Here is a 27,662-nt window from a genome sequence, read left to right as displayed (position 1 = left end):
TCTTTGCCTTGACGATTTGACATTCAAGGCAGAAAGAGTATTCCCCAGCTTGCTTCGGAGTCGTCTCAGTCTTAGAACACATCCGCCTGGGAGCCCAGCGCCGCTCTGAGGAGGTCATCCCTCCGAGCTGCCGAGCAGACCATGTTCAGTCTAACTTTGCCTCTAATTGTGCAGTGACCCTTCTCCACACTCGGGGGAAACTTCAGACTAATCAGATTAGAAAATGTCTCATTCCCATTCCCCTCTCCCTCCAATATGCCCTGCCACGATTTGGGTCACATGCTTGGTGTTTTGCATCATCTCCACAGATTCCTTTCAAAGACTGCCCTAATTCCTAATGGGCCCATCAGCCTGCAGCTTAAATTTATATTCTACATTCTTATTGTTCCCCACAGACTCCACAGGGCTTTCCAGAGCCTTGACCAGACTCTCTCTCTGCACAGCCCTCCTGTGGCATGCTAAACCGGAGCCCCTCTGACGTCTGCGGCCTCCCGTGGGAGGCAGGCATGGAGTTTGTTGACTTGGTTCAGTGCACACGCTGCCCAAAGGCAGTTTTACCTGCCTTAGGATGGAGCTGGGCAGCTGGTGAACAGCCGTAGAGCCCGGCTGCTGTGCGAATTTACATCAGGAGACGGAAAACAGTATGGCTAAAGATTTTGATGCCTTCTTTCACCCGGTGATTGTTACCCATGCATTTCTCCTGACCCTGTGTTTTGGTACTAAGATTTTTCCCTCTACCCCATTTCCATTTTTATTGACTCAGTTTGGTCTTTTCCTTATTAGCACAACTCACGCTGGAATTAGGACTTCAGAATCTTTTCACATCCGGTTACCCCAGGCCCCCGTCGGCTAGTGCTGTGGTGGCCGGTGTGAGGTCACCTTACTCACCAAACGAAGTCATTTCACTAATGCACAGAGCATCAGACTTAAATGTTCTATGTAGTGGTAGCTATCACCCATTCGTAATAGGAGTGACACTCTGTATTGACATAGTGCCAAAGGCCCTAGAATATTCTGTAAATCCTTGAGCATGGTAAAAGGTGCATTTTAGTTGATGGGAGGCATGATTCCTCATTTCCTAAGTGCAGACATTGAGGTACAAGGAGGCCCTCTCACTGAAAGAATGTGCTTTGGCCCAAAACGAGTTTCTAATGGAATTAGAACGACATCTCCCTAAGATACTCTAAACCTTCGCTTCTGTCTGAGCTCCTCGGGGTAGGAACTATGTCCCCTTCATCCTTTTGGTCCCAGAGCCTTGTCTAGTGCTGGTATGCTGGGCGAGGGTAGGGGTAGGGGAGATGTGGGCTGGATTTCTACCAGACCTGCTTCTGAAGTCCAGCTCTACTGCCTTCTGCCCATGTGATCCCTGTAAATGGACTCAACCCCGCTGAGTCTCCATCTGGGTATTAATACTCCCTCAGTACTAATCCACAAGAAATTCTGGCTCTCAAACTGAAAGAGGTAGAGAGGATGCTAAGGTCATTCCATTCTGTGTTCCTTGTGGGACTGGGGAAGTAAAGAGGCAGCCTCCTCCCCTAATTGTGACCTTCCGAATCGGGACTTGCAAGAGCTGGAAATTCAAGTGCAACTCTTTCCCTAGCAGCTCTGCCCCAAGCTAGGCTTTCACAGCTGGCTTTGGGCTCCATGGAATGCCTTAGAACTGGCCTCCCAAGAGAGCTGGTGCCTTATCCAGAAATATCAGTTAAAATGGAAAAAGTTAACAGGGCTTGAAAATCATCTCATTATACTCTACCCCATGTCTCCCCTGGCCCCTCTCCCAGAGGCATGGTTTGGGCTCAAGTGGTTTCACCCAGCAATACCTGGCAGTGAAGCAAGGGTTGAAACCCTGTGGTTTGGTGCACCAGGGAGTTTTCAGAGGGAAGCTCCCCCTCTACCCCACTGCCACACACACAGATGCTTCCCACCTTTTCAAATATAAGGTGATTTGTAGCTTAAGAACATTTTTCAAAATTCCGAAACCAGGGGGAAGGGTATAACTCAGTGGTAGAGGTCCTGGGTTCAATCCCCAGTACCTCCATTAAAAAAAAACAAAATCTTCTTTAAAAAAAATCCTGAAACCATTCAGACCAACAGAGCATTGACTGTGTGTATGGTCCATACTTGGCAGCTGTGACCTGCCTCATTGTGGAGATCTGTGCTGGGATCCCAAGTGGAATTTAGGGGCCTGGCTATTTGAGGTCACAGGAGCTAAGTCACTGGCAATGTGGGCAATGCCATCTTGCCAACTCCTAAGTTTTGGTGACTGTAGCTCCACTTTTTTCCCCTCACGCATCTGCTCTTTAAGACTCTGACCAGGTGTTTCAGCGTGCACCCCTGGGGCTGTCGGGCAATGAACTGAAACGAAACACTACTAAGTGAGTCAAAAATGTGTCTTCACTCCCCTCCCTCCCCCTTCCCTCCCAGCCCTGGTCGTGCAGCCAGCCCACCCCTCTAAGGTGTGAGATGGCTTTTGCAGCAGAGCGGAACCCGGGTTACTCTTCAGCAGAATACAGCTGCTGCTGCGCCTGCTACGCACCCCCCACCCCCGACCCCAATGGTGGAGATAAAGCAGCCCAGCGCTTACTCCCTGTGCCAAGGAGACGGGTGGCTTCTGCAGTTTTCAAGCCATTCATCATTTTGGGGAGGGGAGCAAGTGCAGCCGTCAAACGGCACGTTAGACTCACGTCTAAGAACTCCCACCTAGCAAGGACTCAGGCTTGGGGGTCATTATCATCTAGAGAGGAGCCAGAGAAATGACCTTCCCTCCCTCCTTTTCCACAAACATGTCCCTTCGTTTGTGTGAGGAAGTAAATGGTGGCTTGCCCAAGTATCAAAGGGAAAGAAGAATTTATGGAGGTTTTAGGAAAACAGTTTAGCACTGTGAGCTGGGGCTTTAAAGAAAGAAGGCTGACTTTTTAACAAGCATAGAAACACTTAAGAGCCAGAATTAGTGCTGCCCTTTAGGGCAGTCACCCTGGAAGGCTGTGCGCTGATTCCAACAATGTTGCCATAGAAAGCTCCTCTTTGGAACTGCCTTCACAGCCTTTTCAAAAGAATTTCCTCCAGAGTGGCAAATCTTTGTCCTTTGACCGTGAATCAGTCTTAGCAAGAGTCAGGTGTCATTTGGCGAGGGGCGAAGTCGGAGATTCAGATGGAGAACCGAGATGCTCACATTTTTGATCAGAAGCACAGAATGACTCTGAAGTAAGGAGATACATTTTTTCTGTATGGTTCACAGGCTTCTCCAAAATATTTTGAAAGGACGGATAGGATTTGGTGAATGACGACTTGTAGTCATGAGACAGGGTGGACAGCTGGGGAGATAATACTGGGGAAATGTGGGCACTGACCTACTTGTCTTCACTCCGCAGACAGGCAAGCCTTTGTCCATCTCTGAACTGCTTCCCCTCATCTCCTTCCCTTCCAACCTGGACTGTTCTTAGAACTGGAGCTCCTCTTTAGATCCTAGTCGTCTCCCTCACAACCTCCTCTAACAGTGGCGCATTATGAGGCATAGTGTATAAGAGCAAATCAGAGCAGGAAAAATCTCACTGGCTCAGTGGTCCAGGGGAGGACGCTCTGCTGCGTTTCTGAGCAGGGAGGAAAACCAGGAGACAAGTCCTCATCAACGTGCTCCCAGCTAGTGGTGCTCCTTCCTTTCCACGCCTGACTTAGAGGAGTTTACTCCCTTGGAAAGCACGTTTCAGGGTCTCTCTTCTGCTTTTCCACTTCGTCATTTTTATTTATTCAAACTGATACATGGCTTATAGCAAAAAGATAATGGAATCGTTCTAAAAAGCTTATTCCAACAACAGCACTGTGCAGCGCCATCTCTCCCCGCCTCCCAGACCCATTCTCAAGAAACAGCCACTTTCAGCCCTTCGAGCTGCTTCTGTAGACCTTTAAATAGCGTGCCCATACTGCTATTTCTGGATTTCTCATTTTTAGATCCTACTACCAACTTCCTGTTATGATGCTTGAGAATTTAGCCTAATATTGATTCCCATTCCTGGTGCTCTTTCTGGATGCTCTTAGGATCTTCTCCTTATTCCAGAGAGGTTCATGATGGGGCCTTGTAGTGCATATGTGTCTGTAGGCTCATTGTGCTTAGCACTTCCGGTCTGGAGACTCTGTCCTTTGGTTCTGAGAAATTTTCCATTAATTCTTAAGCTCCTCCCCTCCATTTTCATTTTTCTCTTGTTAGAACTTCTGACATTAGGATCTTGGCTCTCCTGCACTTTGGAGTGTAATTTGGGAGTGTATATTAACGTGGGAAATGTGGGAAAAAAGAGATTTGGGTGCTTCTGAATTTGGACCTTTTCTCTTCCTGATTTTTTTCTTTGTCATTGTGACATACTTACTAAGGGATTTCTTTACCTTTATATTCCAGCCCTTCTACTGCACCTGGTTGCTGCTATATTTTTTATTCCAAGAGCACACCTTTAGTTCCTTTTTTGTAGTCTTGTTCTTTTTTTCATGGGTATAATATATCCTTTTATCTCACATCTTTCCCTCTGCTACCTGAACTATCTTGTTCCCTGACCCCCCCCCCTTTTTTTTTTCAGTTGCTGCTTTGACTTCCGTCTTTAATGTTGGAAGCTTTTAGGGGAGTGGGTGTTATTGACTGGTGGGTTTCACTGCATGAGTGAGTCACCTCCTAGCCTGCGTTTGCATTAGGGAATCCCCAGAAGCTGCCATCCAGAGCTCTGTCTGGGGCTATTCAGAGCATCAGAATTCTGTCTTCTCCTGCGGGGGTAGGAGGGATGGTGGGATGGGGGAAAGGAGAATTGAAGTATGGCCACTGGTGTTCTGGAGACAGGAAAGGGGATGGAGGAGGGCTGAGAGGCCCAAGGTCAGTGTGCGATGTTCTTCCCTGCCCTTCATGGCACTTACCTCCCCAAGACTGGAGCTTCTGTAGCTGAATTTCTCTGGAGAACAAGCCTCACTCCTCTACAGAGAAGGCTAAGTACAGTGTAGAAGATACAGCTGCTCCTGCTTTATTCAGACTTTCAAACAGTCCTTGTTCTTGGTCCCACACTGCATCCCTGCCTCTGTTGGCACCTGGAGTCTGAGATCGCTGAGCCTCTCAGGAGTTTTATAGGCCACAGTGGCTAATCTCTGAGCACCTCCTGCCTCTGCCATGGACACTTAAGAGTTCAGCTTCCCTACCTCAGCCCTGCCAAGTCAGTCACCCATCCTTGGTCTGATTTCCATCTTGCAAAAGATTTTGAAAGTCTCTTACCCAGTGTTGCCCTTTTTCCAGCTACCTTTGTCATTGAGGATTATTACCTATTTTTCTTTCTTTATTGTCATTTTGGTGAGATTTTGGTGGGAAAGGGAGATAAATATTTGTGAGTGACCCATCATGATCTTACTGCAACTCTGTCCACCTCCCAAGAGCATAGAATTCTTCCAAGAAGCATTGGCTAATTTTATCCCTTTTAATTTAAAGATTTCCTTATTCTTTTCTCCCTTGCTCCTTCTGGGGGGTTCCCAGATCCATTGAACTCCTCCAAGACAGAACTGAAAAGAAAAACTTGGAGGATTATACCACATTAGCTCAACTCTTCCCTGAGGCCTCGCTTTGGGACTTTGGAAAGATTAAATCTTTCATACATTTTTCCTCACAAAGATTTTATACGTCATCTCTGAGCTGTGTACTCTTTCATTTATGGCTTTTGATCCTTCCCAAATATCATTTGATTCAGGAATATCTTTTCCAGATATCTTTTGAGGTGGGTAAATGGTTAGATGTGTTGAGTCCGACATATAGTGAGTTGAGCAGGGAAGAATGCCGGGGGCCTAAGGTTAACAGGTAAGCATGAGTAAATATCAGACTTATGGGTAAGAAATCTGATATTAGGACTTCAGTGGTGACTTCTAGAAATTTTCTTATATGACCCAATAAGAGGAACTTCAGGAAGGTCTTTCTGAGGAAGCATCATTTGAATCGAGACTTTCCAGACAAAGGGACCAGAAGGTGCAAGTGTCTTGCATTGCTGGTAATAATCTTGGTATGCTCAGACAACAAGACAGCTAGGGTACCTAAAACATTGTGAACAGGGAGAGTTTCCAGATGGGATCTGAGAGGTCAGCAGGGACCAGATTATGTAGCAGTTTAGAAACCCTGATAAGGAGTTCAGCCTGTGTTCTAAGTGGACTGGAAAGCCATTGGAGAGTTGCAAACAAGGAAGTAACTGATCTGATCTGTGTTTTAGAAACATCATTCTGGTGGAGGGTGGTCTGCAGCAGGGTAGGAGTTGAAGCAGCAAGACCAGGATACAAAAGCTCTTCCTGTAATCCAGGTGAGAGATGATGGTGGCTTGGAATTAGGGCAGACTAGAGGAGATGGAAAAATTCTAAATCTGTTTGGTAGTCTTTTGACTAGTTCCCAAATTACTGGGATGTTATACTTCTGAAGCGTCTAGGATTCAGTAAGTGCCTCCTGTCTTTGATGTACTGGGAATTTACCAACAATTAAATTCTGTATTTTAGGAATGGCTAGAGAAACTTCTTTCATTGGTGATCTCGTCCAGTCTCCCAGTCTGGTGGCTCTCACTACCGTCTATATGCTAATGACTCCCCCATTTCTATCTCTAACTCGAACCTCTGCCCTGAACTTCAGACTCTTATACCCAGCTGCTCACTTCGCATCAAAATGTAACATCCAAAACCAAACTCCTGATCTTTTCTCCCAACCTGTAGCTCCTGCAGTCTTTCCTGTCTCAGGACGGTTCTGTTTTTCCAGTTGTTCAAGCAAAACCCTTGGAGTTGTCCCAAATCCATTCCTATTCATTCTCTCTCTGCCTCTCTCCCCGCCCTATACACCGTATACAATCCTTCAGAAATCCTACACTCACAGTATATTCAGGCTTTACCACTCCTCACTGCCTTCCACTGCCACCACTGTCACCTAAACCGCCATCATCTCCTTTGGATCACTGCAAAAGGCTGCTAATGGCCTTTGCCACTTCGGCCTTGCCCCTCCATTCTACTTGCAACATATCAGCTAGAATGATCTTCAGAAAATAGAACGTAGAGGTCATAACTGCTCCGTACAGTATGCTCCGATGGCTCTTAGTGGTCCTTAGTATGAAAGTCAAAGGCCCTCCATGATCTCATTCTCTGACCTCAGCTCCTGCACAGAGAATTAGGGAATACTTTTCTTTGAGGCACCATGTTAGAGGAAAGTTTCTTATAAAACATCTTTAATTGAGTTTTAGTTCTTCTCCCAAAACACACACACAAAGAAAAGACATAATTGTCCTGCATTTTGGCTACAAATATTTCCATAAACAGATCATGTCCTTTGAAGGAGTTCAAATGACAAGTGAGCCAAAATTCAAAGAATAAACAGTGGTAGGGGGCAGCATATTGGAGTTGTATCCCAGAATCCTTGGCCAAAGAAAGTGTACACAAAAGAATTACTGAATTCCCTTTCCCCTCTTCTGAGTCCTCTGTTTATTCTGCTTTGTTTAGGTTGATCAGTCTATAGATGTGACTTCATCTTGTAACATTCAATTTGTTGCTGCTAATTTTTAATTAGCTTATAAATATGAGCTATTATTTTCTGAATGCTTTGAGAAAAAAAGAGAAACACCTTTTGACTGATTATAAATATGTTCTTCCTCTACTTCTGTTACCACTGAGTTTTCTTATAATTAATTATCCTCTGTTCATCCTGCACCTCTCTTGCTGGTTGGAGGGACGTGTTGAGTTAAGAGGTCGAGAGAGAAGGGCAGGAGCCCGGAGCAGGGTGCTTGCCCCTTGGAACAAGGCCTTAGCGACTACCTTCGTCTTTTTCTTCAAGAAATTGTGTTATATACCAGTGTACCTTTAGCCTTAAAAATTGGCAGAATTTGGTCAAATTCAGAATAGGTAGCATTGAGGTGTTACAATAAGAAGTATTTTGTTTGTGTTAGGGTCATTATAGCAATTGTCTTGAAATTACTGGATCTTAATGGCCTAAACTGTTATGGTTAACGATAAATTTATGTCAGTGTCCATAATTAGGAAATAGTAGTCAAATAGATTAGTTATTTGTGACCTACAGTTTTATGGTACAGGATAATCATTTGTTTTTTCCTTCAAAATGAAAACGAGCTTAATTTTTTCTGATTATAAATTTAAAACAATTCAGATGATACAGAAAAGTCTAAAGAAAAAGCAAAAATTTTCATCTCTTCCCAGAGATAGCTGTTCTTAATACTTCAGTGTATTGTTACTAGATTTTTTTAAATGCCATTTTATTCAAATATAAACCTAAAGTAAGATCATAACTCTACATACCATTTTATAACCTCCTTTCCACTCAGCCGTATATCATGAACATATTTCCATGACAGCACATATGGATCTAAATAACCCCTTTTAATGTCTACATAATGAATAGTAAAAATGCCTTTTATTTTTCCTGAAAATATATTACTGGACAAAATGAATCTAGACTTGCTTTAAAGATTTAAAAAGCACACAGTTTAAGAAAAACAAGGACGTTTTAAAAATTTTACTGACATACAGCATCAACCATATTAAATTAAGAAGACCCTCAATATTCTTAAAATAGAGCAATGGTCTTAGTTACTGAATAAATTGTTTCTATGGCAATTATGACAAATATATGTTGAACACCTACTACGTGCCAGCATTGATTTAGGTGCTGGGAATACTTTGGTGAATTAGATATATGAGGTCTCTGCTCTCAAAGAGTTTACAACCTGGAGGATTAGAAATAGGTAATCAACTAAGAAGAGGATCAGATATTAACGCATACCTGATATATTTTCGTGGTGGATTTAAGCTGACATTTTGGTCCTGAATTCTGCAGATTGAGTCAAATCATGTAATTATATTTTTAGGTTTGAAGACAGTGAAAAACAAATAAATTACGAATCATTTTTCTGTGCCCTGAATTGGAGAGTGAATCCGATGCCCGAATTGGAAGCAGTGTCACCCAATAAAGAGGTAAAGTTAACACCCGTTTTAAAAACCAGCTGTGGCTACCTCCCTCGCATTTTTAATATCCTTTGTCTTAAAATCATTTTTCAATGTAAAATACTGAAATCAGTGCTTATGGAAAGAGTACTATGTATTTTGGGGTATTTGTGTTAAAGACTAATTCACTTTCCACGCTGAGTGAACATCTGCTGTATAAGAGCATGACTTTTCTTATGCAGCTGAATATTTTTTAACCTAAGTCGCATCCAATTATACGGAAAATGGGATAATAGGTTACAGTTATAAATAGATACACACTCTGTTAGCAAGGGAGTCTGGTAATACCATCATGAGCCACAAGAGCAAATCTCAAATGGTGCATATGTCAGTAATCCCCAGAGTATCTGTGGCCGTGCACACCGGTTTGCCTTGGGTAAAAACCATATAGTGTGGGGATACAGATTGCATAGCGGAGCCAAATTTAAAATAAAAATCCAGTAAAAGAATGCTTGGTTAGGGAAAACAAAGTTCATGTGATCAGATGGTGCTCTCAACATTGTGGAATTGTCTGAATTCTCAAAGAGCTCTTTGGACCAATTGTCTTTAGGGAGTGGGTGGGTGGGTGGGGGTTTGTTTATATTTTAACATGCTCCAGAAATTGATTTTCTTGGGAAAGTCCCTCGATAAAGCAAATGTCATGGGGTTGATACTCCCAGAAAGGAGGCATTTATTCCTCCCGGTCTCTGCTGACCAGCTCATTCTGGCCTGAACTGGTCCAGGGCCCCTGGGAGTTCCCTCAGGCACGCAGCTACTCTGGAGTGTCGGGCAGCCTTAGAACTTCCAGATGATCGGGAGACAGCGGTGGCCTTTGGAGTCAAACAAAGCTGGGGTTGAAATCTGGCTCTGCTGCTTAACTTTGTTGAGTGACTTTCGGGTGGTTACTTTACTCATTCATTTATGAATTTAATTCTCAGACAAATCATGGTTAAGTATTCACTGTCAGCAGGTTGTGTGCTGTGTGCTGTGTGCTGGAGTCTAGAGACAGTCATTATTGCTGCCTTTGAGGGACCCACTACGGATAAGGGAATCAATACACTCATGATCAGGGGTATGGCGTGGTGCAGCCTAGATAGGATGTAATGGAATGAGGAGAAAGCTGCTTATATATCAGACTGGGAGCCAGGGGGACGGGCAGTCTTAGGGGAGGTGACGCTTGAAATTTCAGTGATGAATAGTTAGGGTTAGCAAGGTAGGAAGAGTGGCATGCTGTACGTATGCCCAGGGGCATTTCCAGCAGAGGCTCTGGGACAGCATGGCTCTTGTGCAGAACCAGAAAGGACTGGTGGGATTGGAATGAAGGCACAAAAAGGGGAGTAGAGACGGATGAGGCCGGAGATTCCTGCAAGGGTGAGGGCTGAGTGTTGTCCTGTGAGGTCTGCAGACCATGGACAAATTTCAAGGAAGAGAGCAGCACGATCACGTGTGCCCTTTAAGAGAGCTTGCTCTGGTTGGATGGTGGGTTAGATTGGGGAGGGGGCAGGGAGAAAAGTAGACCCCCTTAGGATACTTTTGACCTCCCACCGTCACCGTAATAACAGCAAACAATTAAAACGTTTACTACAGGCCAAGCATTGTTCTTAAGATCTCAAAATCTATTAGCTCATTTAATCCTCATAGCAACCCTAGGAGCGTAGGTACTTTTATCATTTCCCTTTGAGAGATGAGGAAGTTAGAGGAATAGCCAGTGACCGTAGAATCAGAATTTTAACTCAGGTCTTTTTTTTACTGCAGAGTTTTTTTTTTTTTAATCTCTTAAATACAATCATTATTGAAGATACTGGATTTCATTAACTAAAGTCCAAGATACTATCACAAATACAAATACTGTCCTGTGGTAACCTTGTAATTCTTATCCATGCAAATATTTAATTTTTACATGTAAAAAGAAAAATGATAGATGGAGTTTATATTCTACCTTTTCACTTTGTGTTGGCTATCATCCATTTGTGCCCCCTCCACCCTGCTTTGAGTCCTAGGCAGCTGATCTTTGGGGGCTGCATCGATGGGTCCTCTAGCCCTCTGGCCCCAGTTGGGTTAGCCAGTGGGATGCACAGGCAGGAGAGTGGAGGGTGGGAGGAGAAAGAAATCATCTCCCTCCCTGACAGTCACAGTAGATTGACTGCCCCCCTGCTACCAGGGTCCATAGCACCTATCTGGAGGTTCTCCCCATATGGCTGCCTTCTGGCCCTGGCGACCACCCGCACATGCGCCTTCAGCCCCTGGTGGTGGGAATGGCTCCCTGTTGCTACAATCCCTGAAGGATTAGAGGATTCCCTGTTGGTTTTCTTTCCTAAACACTTCCTACAACTTTGTCAAGAGTTGCTTTACTCAACTCTTCTCAATTTACACACTTTGCACATGTCCTCTATTTCCTACGGGAGCCTGAGTGATACACATACTTATTTTTGCTAGTTAGCAACTGCCTTTCCTTTTTTCCTTCCTTCCTTCCTCCTCTCCTTTTCCATCCCACCTAATCCACCACCCAGACATTTACCTACATGTTGAGAGTTACAGCATTTAATGTATAAAAATATAATCATATCACATGCATTTTATCCACAGTGTGTTTTTCTTAATAGTACACCACAGGACATTTTTCTAGCTTAATATGTGTAGACTTAAGCCATTCTTTAATACTGTAGTATGGATACAGTATAATTTATTCATCCATTTCTCTACTGATAGGCATTTCAGTTATTTTTACATTTTTGCTTCTGAAAACATGTGGTGTCTTATTACTTTAATTTTTATTTTCCTAATGACTGTTGAGTTTGAATGAAACTTAATTACCTTTTGGTACTACAACCTACAGTTTCTAAGAAAGACATTTTTTCATAGCAACCCAGCATGCCCATACAGAATGGAACAATGCTATTCTACTAGATGTGGTGCTGTTTGATTTTTTTTCTTTCCTTTCTCTCTCCCTTTCTTCTTTCCTCCCCCCTTCTTTCTTGAATATAGTTCCTGACCCATTAAATTGATTTAACGATCTACAAAAGGATCACCAGCCACAATGGAAAAGGAGCCACTGCATGGAAAGGCCAAAGATCCACTTTCCCTTTAACCACCCTCTCCCCCATTTCATCTCTCACCTCCTCTGTCAACAGGGACAGTTAGTGAGCCATGGACCTCTGGGGCTTTAGAGAGGCAATGTGGAATAAAAGGTCTGGAATCACATAAAACTGAGTTCAGAACCTTAGATCTATGACAAACTGGTGACTTCGTGTTAAGTTAGCCTTTCAGAGACACTTACCATAAACCTGTCCCATAGTAAGGGCCTAAACGTTACCTATTAATATTATTTGTAAAATGGACATGTCTTACGTCCTCAAGTCAGGGGGCTGGGCGTTGAGCAGTCAAACTTCCAAGGCTGAGATCAGTGATTCTACCCTTAAAGAGAAGAGAATAGGAACATAGCATCAGAAAGGGCCTGTGCTTCAGCAGTACATATGTAGGCTTTTCCAGTTGGTACTCATTTATGGTGAGAACTTTACTCTTAGGGTCTCTTATCAACTCTGCTGCACAAACATAGAAAACAAACTTCCGGTTACCAAGGGGAAAAGCGGGCTGGAGGGGGAAGGATAAATTAGGAGTTTGGGATTAACATATACATACTACTATGTATAAAATAGTTAAATAAGGACCTCCTGTATAGCACGGGAATACCTCAGTATCTTGTAATAACCTATAATGCAAAGGAATCTGAAAAAGTACATATATAGCTGAATCACTTTGCTGTACACCTGAAGCTAACAACATTGTAAATTAACTATATTTCAATTTTAAAAAATGGTTAAACTCTGCTGATCAAGCCTAGAAGCAGTTCAGTCTGTGGGAGACATTTGAAAGGGGCCATTCTTTTTCAGCCAGTTTAAAAAAAAAGGAAAAAAAAAAAAGAAGAACACAGTTATAAAATGACACCTGATCAATTTAACCAATAATGAGAACTTAACTAGATTCCAGAGTCTGAAGCACTCTGGCATTCCTAAGCATGTTATTGTTTCATAAAGGAGATATAAGATAGCTTGGGAATGTTACCAGTGAGTCTCATGTGAAAATATTTAGTGTGAATGGGCTGAGCATAATATTACATCATTCATACAGTAGAATGAGTGATGAAAAGTATAGCATCTCCTGAACCATGTAAGTGTACTTAAGTGTTAATATCTAATAATGCCCTGAGACACTCTGGGTCAGAGCCTGTCACAGGTTGGGTTCTCCGGGAAGCAGGTGTTTAATGTGGCAGGACTGTCCTTAGGCTCGATACCTGTGGCAGTGAGGGGAAGGACACAGGAGTGGCCAGAGAGAGAAGTTGAACTGCGATGCAGGGCCAAAACCAGCCTTGGCCGGTCCTCGGGGAACTCTGGAGCTAGAATGACCTTTCAGAGCTGTCCTGAGTTGGGCCAGAAAAGCCTGGAGTTTATCCCTGTGGGTTGGTTTAGAAAGGACTATGACCTTGGGTAGCGTGGCTCTTTGTAGCCAAGACAGCTCTGTAGCTAATGCAATCCCTGAAGGGGTCTCCCAGCAGGTGGGCCACCAAGTCCTTCCTCACCGGGATTCTGGGTGGTATATCATATCTTGGCAACCAACCACTCTTTTTTTAAATTGAAGTATAGTTGATTTACAGTGTTTCAAGTGGACAGCAAAGTGATTTAGTTATATATATATAAACCTATTCTTTTTCAGATTCTTTTCCATTATAGGTTATTACAAGATATTGAATATAGGGCCCTGTGCTATATAGGAGGTCCTTGTTGGTTCTCTATTTTATATGTGTCAATCCCAAACTCCTAATTTACCCCTTTCCCTTTTGGTAACCATAAGTTTGTTTTCTATGTCTGTGAGTCTCTTTCTGTTTTGTAAATAAGCTCATTTGTGTCATTCTTTTAGATACCACATATAAGTGATATACGATACCTGCCTCTCTCTTACTTCACTTAGTATAATCTCTAGGTCCATCTGTGTTGCTGCAAATGGCATTATTTCATTCCTTTTTATGGCTGAGTAATACTCCATTGTATGACTGACACACTCCCTCGCCCTCTCGCCCTCTCTCGCCCTCTCTCGCCCTCTCTCTCCCTCTCTCTCCAGTCGTCTGTTGGAAGACATGTAGGGCAACCTACCACCCTTGATTGTTCTTGATATCAGCTGGCGGCCTGGCCTGTGGCACAGCCTTCTCCCCCATCTGCTCCTCTGTCATTGTCTGATCTTTCCCCCATGGCAGGGAGCAGAGAGGAGGGCTTATGCTAGAGTTGTCAGACCAGATGTGTAGGTCTGTGGGCCCCAGCTGGGCAAAGAAAACCTCTCCCTTGGAGCTTTGGGGATCGCCAACACTTGGGGAATCTGCCTTAGCCAGAAAATTACATGTGGGACTTCAGGACAAGATCCACCAGGTTGTGAAGGTGACCCAGCCTTAAGTGTGATGTGGCAAGTGAAAGTTCTGTGGAGAACAAGAACTGGCAGGCCGAGCCCCTGTGTGGCAGCAGGGCCCAGGTGGAGGCCAGCGGTGGGGCAGTCGCACACCACCTCCAGTGAATGACCTGGGCAGGCTGACTCTGGCTGAAGGTCCAGAGATGCCACAAACAGCTCTCTAGAAGTTATCAGCACCAGCTACCACTTAAAACCTGGATGTCTTTACTCTTGGACTGAAGGTTGTCCTAAAAAGGGTCTCTTCCCTGAACCGGGGATCTTACTGAGAAATGAAAAGAGACTTCTTAACTAATGAAGGCTGAGCAGGTCTCAAGACCAGATTAAACACCAATTCTGATGCATCAGCATTAATGGATAGGATGGTTGGCAGGGGTGGGGACTTGGGACACCTTCCCTAGCTTGATTAACTGCAGTGCATGGGAGCAGGGAAGGACAAAAAAATAAGGAACAGGACCATGGGCTTCAGCCAAGCAGAGGCTGAGTAGAGGGGTGGTCTGATACACAAGATGTGGGATTGGAAGGGTGGGGCACTGGGGGCTCTTTCCAAGACAGGGAGCCCAGTGATGGGGAATCCTGAAGGTAGCACTATTCAGCAAGCAGAGGGAGCCAGTCAGCAGGCCTGAACCAAGCTTTCAGCCCTGCCCAGGGGACAGAGTAGGCTAAAGTCCCTATATCAGCGAGGTTCTAGCAGGAAACACATGGGACACTTAGAGGAGTCGCGATATGGACTTAATGAAGAACTATTGACAGAGGAGTAGGGAGGGATACAGGAACCAGTCAGGGCAATGGAGCATTCAGGGCCTAGCCAGAGTGGAAAGCTTTTACCATCCCCAGGTCTGGAGAAGCAGGGAGGGACTGGTGTGACTGGAACCCAAGTGGAGGAGCTGGAGCAGTGGCAGCAGGTAGAGGAGCCAAACCATGGCTGGGCAGGGAGGGGGAAAGTGGAATCAGTATCTTGATCTCTTGCTTATTCCCATTGGCTGGACTTGCTCGGAAGCCAGAGGCCAGGGAAGCTCAAGATGTGATGTGATGTGATCTGTAGAGGTCAGCCTCCCAGGGCAGAGAGCTTGGTGAGAGGGACAGAAAATGGATCTTTAGACGCAAGTGGAGAATGACCCCGCACAGTCTGTTACCAGAATAAAAACTTGGGCTCAGGTGACCAAGCCTCCCAGCCAGGGTATAAGGCCCAGTCCAGACAGACAGACAGCTGCTGGAACTTGGTCTGCCGGATGCCAGGACTGTTCCCCCGACTCAGGTGACACTCACCTCCATGTGGTGGTTACGTAGTATCAGCTAACAGGACTGGCGACCAACAACAAGCAAAACTTACCAAGAGGACTCTGGCTCCTGCTAGTCCAGCTTTGATTAATTCTGCTGCCCTTTGGTGAGAGGTTTCCCTGTGTGGACGGGTGGAAGCTGACCGTCACCCACCATGACTGGTGACCGTGGCCTGGAGCCCGGATTCTCAGGAGCTCCCTTGGCTGGGCGTCTGCCTGGCCCCCACAGCAGCCCGTGCTGAGCCATCGGGGCTGTAATTTAATTCTCACTCCATTATGTGACTATCTGTGGTCTCAGCATGTTGCCCGGGCGCTGTCACGGCCTAGAGCCCCCATTTCCATTCTATTGTGCTTGCTCACAGATGGTTGCTGTAAAACTGGCAAAAAGAAGTCCCGCTGTTTTGAGCCTGCCTGCTTCATCTCAGAAGTCACGTTTTTAAAAAATAACACTAAATCGGTTCTTATATAAACTTTATAACTCGCACGGCATGACTGGCGTCTTATCTTTTGACGGTTCTGAGCAAAATGGGATGTGGCTTCACTTTATGAGCACAGGAACTGCAGAAGCATTAGCAGTTGGCTGTTAAAGTTCTCTCGTCACTACAGGATGTAGCCTCGGCAGTGGGGGAGTAGGGGGCAGTCAGGTACACCTACCTGAGGATACATCTTTGGACAACCTAATTATTGAGGATCTCCTTTTGGTATTTAGAGGGTAAGATACCCTATGACATTTTATTGTCCCAGCAACCTTGTGAGAATAAGTGTCATTCCCAATGTATAGATAGGAAGCTAAGACTCAAAGGCATTCAAGATTATATAGTTAGGGGCTAGTGCCAACTCTTTAAATAAGCAAAGTTATTTCCAATATTTGAGGTTAATGTAACAGTTGAAATAAAAGATTATTAATCATTCTCATTAGATTTTAAAAATAACTGGTAAACACATATACCCTTACATAACACAAAGCAATGACCGAATAGGAAACGATACTGCCGGAATCCACTGTGATTTAAGGGGCTGGATGATGTCAATTTGCATTGTTTGAATAAGCCTATCAGTCAAGCTAAAAAATAAATCCTTGTCTCCTTTGAAAACTTTACTTGCCCTGTAATGCAATTTCAAGAAGAGGTTTCTTGTTTAAAAGTTACAACTGTGTTTTAGCTACACTCACACAGATTAACAACTCTATTGAAGCCAGCCGTGTCTAGGGCAAAGAGAAGTAACAATGAAACATTGACATGGCAGTAGGGATGGGTAGGAAAGTAAGCAAATCTCCTGGTTTGATAAATGAGCTTTTACTTATGTCATCAAAATGCTCTTGATTTATCTCAACAAGCATTTGTAAAATTTCTTCCCCAAACTAATTTCAATCTGATCTACTGAAATTTAGTTGTTTTTATGATTTTGTCAATTCTATTCATTGCTGGGTCATGTCAACCTAGTAGAAGGAAGAAAATCCAAGAAAACTACCATTTGAATTCCCTACACAGTACTGGATTTTTCTACAAATTCGTACTTATTTTCCATTAAAAAAAAGTCCTTTTTTTCTTTTTTTTGAGTGAGTGGAGGGAGAGTAACTGAAATCACTAACATGACTCTATCAGCCTTACATTTGGGAGGAATAAAAATAACCTTGTTTCAGTGAAGCGTGGAATTTAATTGGCTCCCGATCTCTTCCCCTCATGCATCTGGTGGCCAGTACTACATTAGAAAATTTTAAACTAGAAGGAGACATAATCCAATTAAATTTCCTTTTAAAAATGTCAAAGCAAATAAATCCAGGGCCTATGAGCTCACACACAGCTTTGCTGTTCTCACTGGGCAGCTGCTGTTTACTGGGTTTCCATCCAGTGCCATCTTTGCTTCCCATTTCAAGGCTACGTGCTTTTACATTTTACAGATCGACAGCCACACTTTTTCACCACTGATGAATGAGTAATTTAGTGCCAGCTTCTTTGACATCTTAAGGAGCTCTAGTGACAGCCAGATTGAAAGATGTCATGGGCCCTCTTGCAGAAAATGATTTCCAGCCATTTTAGAGTCCTGATTTTGCACTGTTGCTGAATTTCACTCTGCATTTCCTAATTCTTCGTTCCTCCAGAAAATGCTATCTATCTGGCACATGTTGTTTATGCTCTAGATTAAACTGAGTTTTGTTTTGAGATCTAGGTACCATCTCTAGAGTTATCTGGAAGTCACACTGGAGACTCTGGATCCATCCATAGTTTGTCAAGAAGTTGCTGTGTTCCAAGCTGTACTGTTACTTTCATAGACATTTTATTATTTTTGATAAATGCAAAATTGCAGAGTATCTTTTGTTTCACTTCTTCTGGAAGCTGACTTGAAGACAAGGATTTGAGTGTAAATAGTTTTTTGGAGGAAGTGAAGGGAACTCAAGCAAGGGAGTAGGGAAGTGAGAAATGGAAGAGAAGGAGCTAATACAGGGCAGATTCTCAAACCAGTGAAAATGAACAACTGGGGCTCAGTGCCTTTGAAAAACACAGGGATCCAGTGTCTGATATTTACCTCAGAGTTACCCCGACCCAAAGTGCAAGGAACCTGTGGTATTCATCCATCAACTCCTGTAGGCCATTGTTTGAGAGCTGCTCCTGAAGTGGGGGGAATTAATTTCCAGGCACAGGGGCAGCCAAAGCAGGCCTCAGAGGCCAAAGGGAAGCCCTCTGCAAAGAAATGCAGGTGCTGGTGGTTATAAGTCAGGCTGGTGTGCGCCAGAGTGGAAAGGGTGCAAGATTCGGTTCAGGAGGTGCTGCTAAACATAGATATTTAAAATGCCAAACATTCCAAACGTGCACCGTTAGTCGGGCTGTTTTACAGAAACACAAGCAGGCTCGTCCTCCTCCGGAACGGGAGGGATTGACTGCTATGGAAGAGCTCTCCTGTTGTAAAATTACTGTGCAGTTATTACCACCTAAAACTCACAGGCATTGCTGGGGAACAATACGATCTGGAGTCTTCTTCGAATTTTGTAGTGTGGGATGAATATAAGATCAACAAGGACAACGAATATTTTAACTCACTGCCCAGTCATAAATATTATGGAATGTTGGGAACATTTGCAGAGCAGTTAGAACAATTAGGCAGTGGTAGTATGGGGATTTCTCATATTTCCAAAGACCTCCATTTTACAAAGAGATTGGCCATGAGATTCCTTTAGGTAGATCCGATTACAGGCAAAAATTATGAAGATACCTTTTCCCTCTACTTTATTGATGCCCCAGCCCCTGAGTTTCTTTCTTATCTCTCGCTTCCTCTACTGCCTTTGGATCCCAATTTGATTCCTGTTAGTCCATTTAACCTAGTACCTGTGAAAAATCACCCTAAAATTGGTGATCAGCTACAATTCTGGTACCAAGTCCAGTTTGGTTTTTTTCCCCTACACCAAGCAATTCTCAACACCAGTTGGGTGTCCTACAGTTCAACCCAATTCTGACACTGTCTATCTGGAAATAGCCTCAGATCCCACACGCTAAGGGCTCAGTCCCACAAGACTGCCTCCCTTCCCTCAGATGCCAGTCACAAGTCCAGGTTATCACCTGGGCTTCTGACCATCTAGCTGTGGATTGGAGGTTCCCATGACCTCCTTCTTGGGTATGATTAATTTGCTAGAGCTGCTCACATAACTCAAGAAACATTTTACTTACTAGATAAAAGGACATAACTCAGGAGCAGCCAGCTGGAAGAGATGCGTAGGGCAAGGTGTGGGGAAAGGGCCAAGAGCTTCCATGCCCTCTTTGGGCTCACCACTCTCCCGACATCTCCACGTGTTCACCAACCTGGAAACTCTCCAAATCCCATCCTTTTGGCTTTTTGATGGAGGCTTCATTATATAGGCGCAATTGATTAAATCATTGGCCATTGGTGAATGAACTCAATCTCTAGCCCCTCTGCCCTCCCTCAAGATGGGGGGCTGAAAGTTCCAAGCCTCTAATCACATGGTTTTGTCTCTATTGGCAACCAGCCCCATCCTTAGGTTCTTTTCGAAAATGTTTCATTAACATAACAGAAGAGACTATCACTCTCAATCACTTAGGAAATTCCAAGGGTTTTAAGAACTCAGTGCCAGAAATGGGGACTAAGACCAAATAGATATTTCTTACTATAAATCACCATATCATGTTGCCAAAGTATGGATTTGGGGTTCCTCAAGCAGTGCAAATATGCCTGTAGCATTTATCAGATACTTAGGCAGAAAAAGTCACTCCCACCTGGAACCTAGAGAAAAGTGACCAAGGGAAATAAACTTGAGGGGAGTGGTATTGACTTTAGAAACAGGGCACAGTGGGGCTTGAGCAGTCAGGAAGGAAAGCACTGTGTGAACCATGCGATTTTCATTAGCAACAAGCTAGACGTGGGCAAAATGAAACTCAAGTTAATTATCCTGCGATTTGAAATTAAGGATAATTTAAGATGAAAAACTAATGTAGGGGAGCAAAATTTGCCACCCCAACATGTGTCTCACTTTTCCCCCAGAGATACAGCCACTTTGGAAAGTGACCAGGATTAAAAGAAATGGACTCCTGTTATAGTTAGTGGGGGTGGATAATTTCCCCCTACCCTACCCTTCTAGATTCTTTTGCTTGGTCGAATAATTAAAATGACGTTAAGACAGATTAACAGGAGGAAAAAAAAAACAAAATTTAATTATTACGTACAGGGAATCCATATAAACATGAGAGATTACAAAGACAGGCAAAATGAGGTATATATGTCATTCTTGACTAAGAAGCAGGGGTCTGGGACTGCAAAGGGAAGGAAGACAATTCACAGGAAGATGAAAAGAGCAAATTTTTGGTAAACAAATGTTTGCTGGGCCAGGCAGAAACAGTGGGACCCAGAGAGGAATTTTAACAAACAGATTTTTCTAGGTTCCTCCCTGTCTACACCCATGTAGTTACCTATGGTGGCAGCTCCCTTCTTGAATAGGCCCTTTTTCTAAATTCGTTTAGGTAGTTAAAGGGGAGGTCAAAGCTCTTCCTGAGTCTTTTGTTTCTTAAAAATAATCAACTTCTCATGCCAAAGAGACACATGTTGGGATGGCAAATTTTGCTCCCCTACATTAGTTTTTCATCTTAAATTATCCTTATTTTAAAATCTCATAATAATTAACTTGAGTTTCATTGTGCCCAAGCCTGGCTTGTTGCCAATAAATTTAATTCTCATCTCCAAATTCTTGAGTTATCATTATTCCAGTGTAAGTTCTTCTGTTTCTTTCTCTTTTGTTGTTAGGATTTAAATCATGATTCCTTGCTCAAAAAGCAACTTTTGCTGCCTAATAAGGTGTGAGGAAGGATCTTCTAGTACTGACCTGTTTCATAAGAGAATCCATTCCCCAGATAATTGCACTGTAATGTTATGAGTTGCATGATGTACTTTATTATTTTTGTATTAAAAACTTTGGTTAAAAAAAAAACCCTATCAGAATAGTGATTTTGAATGCATATAGTTGCACTGTATTTTTCTATAACATGATAAAATTTAAAAATACAGTCAGCCCTCTGTATCCATGGGTTCTGCATTCACAGATTCAACCAACCATGGATCAAAAGTATTTGGTGAAAAAAAATTCCAGAAAGTTCCAAAAAGCCAAACGTGAATTCGTAGCACACCAACTACTACATAGCATTTACACTGTTATTTACAACTATTTACATAGTATTTACATTGTATTAGGCATCATAAGTAATCTAGAGATGATTTAAAGTATACAGGAGGATGTGCATAGGTTATATGCAAATACTATACACCATTGTATATAAGGGACTTGGGTATCCTCAGATTTTAGTATTTGCAGAGGGTCCTAGAACCAGGCCCCCATAGATGCCGAGGGACTACTGTACCACTCACAAGAGTGAAAATTGCTTTAAGTTTTGTTGTGAAATCTTTCAAAACATGTTGAATAGTTGAATTGAATGACTACTGATCTCAGCCTTCACTGATTATGTATATATACACACAAAAAATTTACATTTTGTATATGCGCACACACAGACACACAATGATTTACCTTTTTGGGGGATAGGAAGGACATTTCACTAAGTTCCACGTAGTATGAATTGCACAGGACGCGCCCTAGGAGTTGGTTTAGCCATCATCCATCTGCACGGTCATTTCCTTCTCTACACAGCTCATTATTGGCGGTTTGGGCTTAACCTCCGACATCCAACAGGAAGCATTCTTGAAAGAGAAGTGTAGCATTACCTCAAGAATCACATTTTTTTCTACTTAACTTTTCCTGTTGAATATGATGGGACCAAATGTAGCCTCGTAGGATGAGAGCTAGCTGCTTCTGAATAGGTCCACGTGTTTCCTGGGAGTGGAGGGTAGCCCAGCAGATAAGCAGAGCTCTGGAGCCCTAATATTGGGGTGACGGTCCAAGCTCCTCCCCTTATTGGCAATTAGACTTTAGACAAGCTACTGAACCCTTCTCCTGCCTCAGTTTCCTTTTCTGTAGATGGTGGGTATCATAACAAGACCTACCTCTTAGGGTTTTCTCCTGCTGACCTAAAAACAAGTAGACTGCCAGGTATTTCTCCAGGAAGATGGGTTTATTTGGGATCAGCAGAAACTTGGCATTCCGGGGTCTGCCACCGTGGTGAGCCACGTGCAAGTTCCTGCAGGGCGAGGGGAGAACACTTTTAGAGAGGAAAAGGCAGTGGGGAAGGCTGTAGTCAGCAATGAGCCCATGGCATTTCATTGGCTGAGTCCTTGCCAGGAAAGGAGCCTTCCTTCTTCAAGAACCATTGAGCTCTGCTGTCACCGCAGGGCATGAGAGCGTCCCCTCTGGTCTCCTGACTGTTTAACTGAAGTTTCTGTTGATCAATTTTTTTAATTGCAGTAATTAAATAGCTTAATACCTGTAAAACACTGAAAAGAGTACTTGTCACACAGTGAATATTCCAATACATTTGCTCATCGTTATCATCACTACTAGATGATTATAAGATTCTATAATCCTGAAACAGTCTGCACGCAATTAGTTCATCATCATCATCAATCATCCCTTAAATTAAGGCTTTATGCCTTAGCTAGAGATGCCAGTACTTGGTGCTATTCTGACTCAGCATCAGTGTTATTAGTTACCATGATTTTACATGTCACCCATGTTTCAGTGACTTCCGCATCTTTGCACAGTTCTGGACTCTAGCTCTGCTCTGCAGAACCCCATTTTCCAGGTGTTTACCAGAATCTGCACCTTGATGTCCTATGAGTACCTCAAATAAAAATGTCCAAAATTGAACTTAGTTTCTCCCTCTCATCCTTATTTTTCCACTTAAAAATGTTTAACACTCTATTTCTTCCTGCTTTCCTTATCTTGCTTATAACATTGCCTTGGGTTGAATATTGTCCCCTCAAAATTCATGTCTACCGGGAACCTCAGAATGTGAACTTATCTGGAAATAGTCTTTGCAGATATAATGAAAACAGCTACTAAAAGTTAAAATGAAGTCACAACTGGATTAGGGTGGGCCGTAAATCCAGTAATTGGTGTCCTGATGAGAAGGCCATGTGAAAGAGCGAGATAGAGGCGGAGAGTAGTGATGTACCTACAAGCCAAGGAACTCAAAGAATAGCCAACAAGCACCAGAAGCTAGGAGAGAAGCATGGGACAGTCGCCCTTAGAGCCTCCAGAAAGAACCAGCCCTGCCAACACCTGCCAACATCTGGTTTCCTGCACAGTGACAGAATACATTTCTGTTGCTTTAAGCCTCTCAGTTTGTGGTAATTTGTTGTGGCAGCCCTAGGAAATTAATACAGGCATCATCAACTGTTAACTAAATTTAGAAGTCTTAGACCCATCCTTAGCTGTAGTCGTTCATAAGGACGCCAGTCACACTGAATTAGGGGGTCTGCCCTCCTCCAGTACAACCGCATCTTGGCTAATTACCTCTGCGATGACCCTATTTCCAAATAAGGTCACATTCTGAGATCCAGGGCTTTAGGACTTCAGCATATCTTTTTGGAGGGGACACAGTTCAACCCATAATGTATCCCCTTTTCTTTTATCACCGCTTCACATCAGTCACCTTCCGGGCATTGTGTGTTCTATGGGAGCCAGGTCTTTCAGATGTCATTCTTGCTCACCCCAGCCTAGCTGCCCTGGTTAGACAGTCACCACCTCTCCCCAGGATTACTGCAGTAACCTCCAAAGTGGTGTTCCTCCTTCATCTCATTCTTCATATATCCACTGAGTTACCTATTTCTTTTTTTTTTTTTCATTTAAAACTTGTTTTATTCCCCAACTCTGTATTATAAGCACTTTCAGTTCAATAGTTAGTCTCATAATGTTTTTTAAATGGGTAAATATCGTATCATTGCATAAAGTGAAATTGTCTAACCTAATACTTATTATTGGTTGGTTGTCTTAAATTTTCACTATTAGAGACAATATGAACAAACATCCTTGAAGTGAAATGATTATACATATACTTAATTATTTCTAAATGATAGATTTCTGTAAGTAGAATATTCATTCCAAAGACTTTTCGTAACTACAGTGCTAATTAATACCTCATCAGATTTCTCTGGCTGGGACCCCCCAGTGACTTTCCCTGGCCACAGCACAGAGTATCACCTAGCACAGAAAGCCCAAGGTTGGCCCCATCTTTTCCTTCCGACTGCCTCTCTCACCACTGTGTACCCCCCCGATCCACTGAGCTGCTCACCCTTTCTTGAAAATAGATTGTTAGGTCTCCGGGCCTTGCCTTACGCTGTTCTCCATGCCTGGAACACCCTTCATCCCTTCAATCCTCTACTGAAGTGCTCCTCAACCCGTAAGGCCCCGGTGAAACATTACTCACTCGGGTTGCTTCACAGTCCCATCACCTAGAAGTATTGAGCCCTTACCTGTGTTTCCGTGACTCCTTGTGACTCTGGATACTAATGTAACACTAGGAAAAAAACAACACCTCGTATATACAACAATTAACCTTGACAATAGCACTATAAGCAGCCATAGTTATGGACTCAACCACCTCTCCTCTGCCACTGATACTAATTCACCATTACAGCATAAATAAAACATGTGCATATGCATATTGTGCATGTGTGTATACAAGACTTTTGAAATCTGACACATTTATTACCTCTGTAATTAAATTTTGTTGCAATCCACCTTATCAAAATAATTCTTAAGCCTCGTTAGTGAAGGTATTTATTTCCTAAAATTAGCAAATATATACACATAGTTATGTATCATATACAGTGTGTATATATAAAGCATGTGTGTACATATTTTTATACGTATGTGTATATGTATAAAGTAGCTCCCCCCCCCCCCGCAAGATGCCATGAGTGATTCAGTGCTCATCTCATTGGTAGATTGATGCAACAGTAACCAAGCAGCCAGTACAGCTGGCAGTTTGAGTTTAAAAAACTGAGTTCTTAATAAAGTGAAGGGGAAGCTATCACTGCAGTAATGCTGCGTAACCGCCCCCAGTCATCAGTGGTTCACAACAACACACGTTTATTTTTCTTGTCCACAGGCCTGTAGATCTGCTGGCCTTGCTCTACCTGTGTCATTCTGGGACCAGCAGCACCTCGGGCCATGTTCATCTCATGGCGATGGCCAAGCTAAATCATGCCCGCACATCAGGGACTCTGCTTGTCATGTATCCGCTAACATTACATAGGACGAAGCCAGCCATGGGGCAAACGCCAAGTCAAAGGGGTAGGAAAATCGACTCCATAGGAGGTCCTGCAAAGTCACATGGCAAAGAGAACAGGGTATTATTCTAACACAGGGAGGAGGGCAAAGGACTGCGCACAGGAATCCAGTCTCCCACAGAGTCCTTATGATCTGAAAGTGGATGGTCGAAACGTCTGCTTTGAAAATAAACTACTTACCAAGAGCTCACGTGATGACAAGGAACAATCTGATGTTGCGTTTACAGGACTGCACTTTGCCATGTCGTTCTAATTATGTCCATCTTTGTTTTCTTTCCCAGAGATGTGAAGAGGAGTGGCTCGGGATGCCATCACCTATTCCTGCGAAATGCATTAACTATTTAAAGCTTTTAAAGGATGTGTTTGGCTTAGAGGAGGAGTAACCATGCAGCTTTGGTTACCTCCCTTTGATTTCCTGCTCTACTTTTGCCAAGTTTGTTTCAGTAGATATAATTCCATTAAAAACAAAAAGAAACAAAGTTCATATTGAATTAAAATCCCATAGACCGCAATTAATCTCCATTTGTCATGTTAGTTTTTCAGAACATCATACGATATTGCTGATGTATCAGCACTATTAAAAATGCCATTTAAAGAAAGGAACATTTTTATTATATGATTTATTAATACCAAGAATCTTACTGTAACTTTCTAGCCAACATGATTCATTACAACACAAAAAGAAACTGACTTTTGACAGCTATATATGACAATATAAAATCAAATTATATCAGCACAAAAAGTTATATTAAACATTTTTTGAAGTCTTTTTGACATGTGTTTATTACTTATATAATTAAACTTCGTAGCAACCCACCTTTTCAAAATAATCCTTAAACTTCTGTCGAGTGAAGGTATTTGTTTTCTGAAATGAGCAAAGTTATGGGAAGAACTCCCCCACAACACACACACAAAATTAGGGAGAGAGATTGAAACATATGCAATGTTTAGATAGTCAAAGGGCATTAAAAATATAAAGTTAGCTTGTTAACATAGGAATATGTGTATATAATTACAGTATGACCAAAAATGTATGATGTCTGAAATATTTAAGGATGTGAATGCTGAAGATTTTGAGAGAGCTCTTGGTTCATTCTCCACACACAAATAACCGCCCACCCCAGAGGTTTTCATATTCTAAGACTCCAGCGCATTCCCCTTTTGCATTTCTCTATTTTTCTCTTACTTTTAGGACTCTACATTGTAAGTCACAGCAGAACTTCTGTCACATAGTGTATATCTGATTACACCTCCTAACCATGGACCTCTGGGAATTCATCGTGAGAAGGTTGTCAGTCCACCCCATCCTTCAGTGTTGGGTGCTGGGTATCACAAATCCAGTTGGCTGGTGTTCTCAGAAACGATGAAACCCTGCGGAAAAGGGACTTGGGTGTTGACTTTCACGACTGCTCTGAAGGGAGGAAGAGGAACTGATGACATCTCAAGGGTCCCTTCCATCTCATTATTCTTCCTCTCCACATTTACAGGATTTGGCCTAGAAATGAGCTGGCCTCTTGGCACTCAGATGTACCAATTTGCTCGACAACAAAGGCTCTTTCATTTTTTTAAAGAGTGGAAGTTAACCAATAAACTATTTCTAGATACAAACCTAGGATAATTCTATATGTGCCATCGTTAAAATAAATCCCATAGGATTTTCCAGTAAACTAGAACACTCAATTTATATCCTAGAACCATTTACCCATAAAATCTAATTTTGACTTCTTGATTTTTGTCCCAGGCTTTTTTTTTTTTTTTTTTTTTTTTTTTTTTTTTTTTTTTTTTTGACAACTGACAGTGCCAAACCATTTTGTCACTTTAAGATTTTCCATTCCCCAGAGAGGCAAGCTTTCAGAAGGATGACACTTTCCTGGAACTTTTCAGGCTGACACATTTGTCACTTACCTATTCTGTTTCTTCAGTCAGTTGTCTTTCCCTCAAGATTTTAAATCTGTAGATAATTTAGCCCTTGAACAGGCTTGTAATATAGTTCATTTGAGAAGCAGGAGGGGGAAAAAGGAAGGAAGCAAGCCAGTGATCTGCTCCTGAGTTTGTAGGATGACAACTGCTTGTTGGGTTGCATGGACGTGTCACCACCCTGCTCATCCACAGTCCGAGCCCACAGTTAGCAAGTAAATGGTCATTATAGAAATCATGCCAATAAACATGATGCACTGCAGCCATACAGATACTTTAAATAATTATTCTTTTTATAACTAAGCCATATACTGAAGGAGATTTATAATTCAGAGATAATATACCCATTAGTAAAGT

At 42.8% G+C, this 27,662-nt stretch overlaps 1 protein-coding gene across 1 annotated transcript in view; it reads left to right on the top strand.

The window, feature by feature from the left end:
• Positions 1–27,156, top strand: part of EFHC2 (EF-hand domain containing 2) — a 169,013-nt gene extending 141,857 nt beyond the window's left edge. The window contains exons 14-15 of the mRNA XM_032475272.1: positions 8,859–8,964; positions 25,670–27,156. Of these exons, the coding sequence (XP_032331163.1) occupies positions 8,859–8,964; positions 25,670–25,771 (208 nt within the window). The 3' untranslated portion in view covers positions 25,772–27,156. The remainder of the gene's footprint in view (positions 1–8,858; positions 8,965–25,669) is intronic.
• The last annotated feature ends 506 nt before the right edge of the window (positions 27,157–27,662 follow it).

This window comes from Camelus ferus, chromosome X, assembly GCF_009834535.1.
Source record: "Camelus ferus isolate YT-003-E chromosome X, BCGSAC_Cfer_1.0, whole genome shotgun sequence".
In the NCBI taxonomy this organism is placed as follows: domain Eukaryota; kingdom Metazoa; phylum Chordata; class Mammalia; order Artiodactyla; family Camelidae; genus Camelus; species Camelus ferus.
The sequence above is the reverse complement of the archived record's forward strand: the minus strand, read 5'-3'. Positions and strand labels throughout refer to the sequence as shown.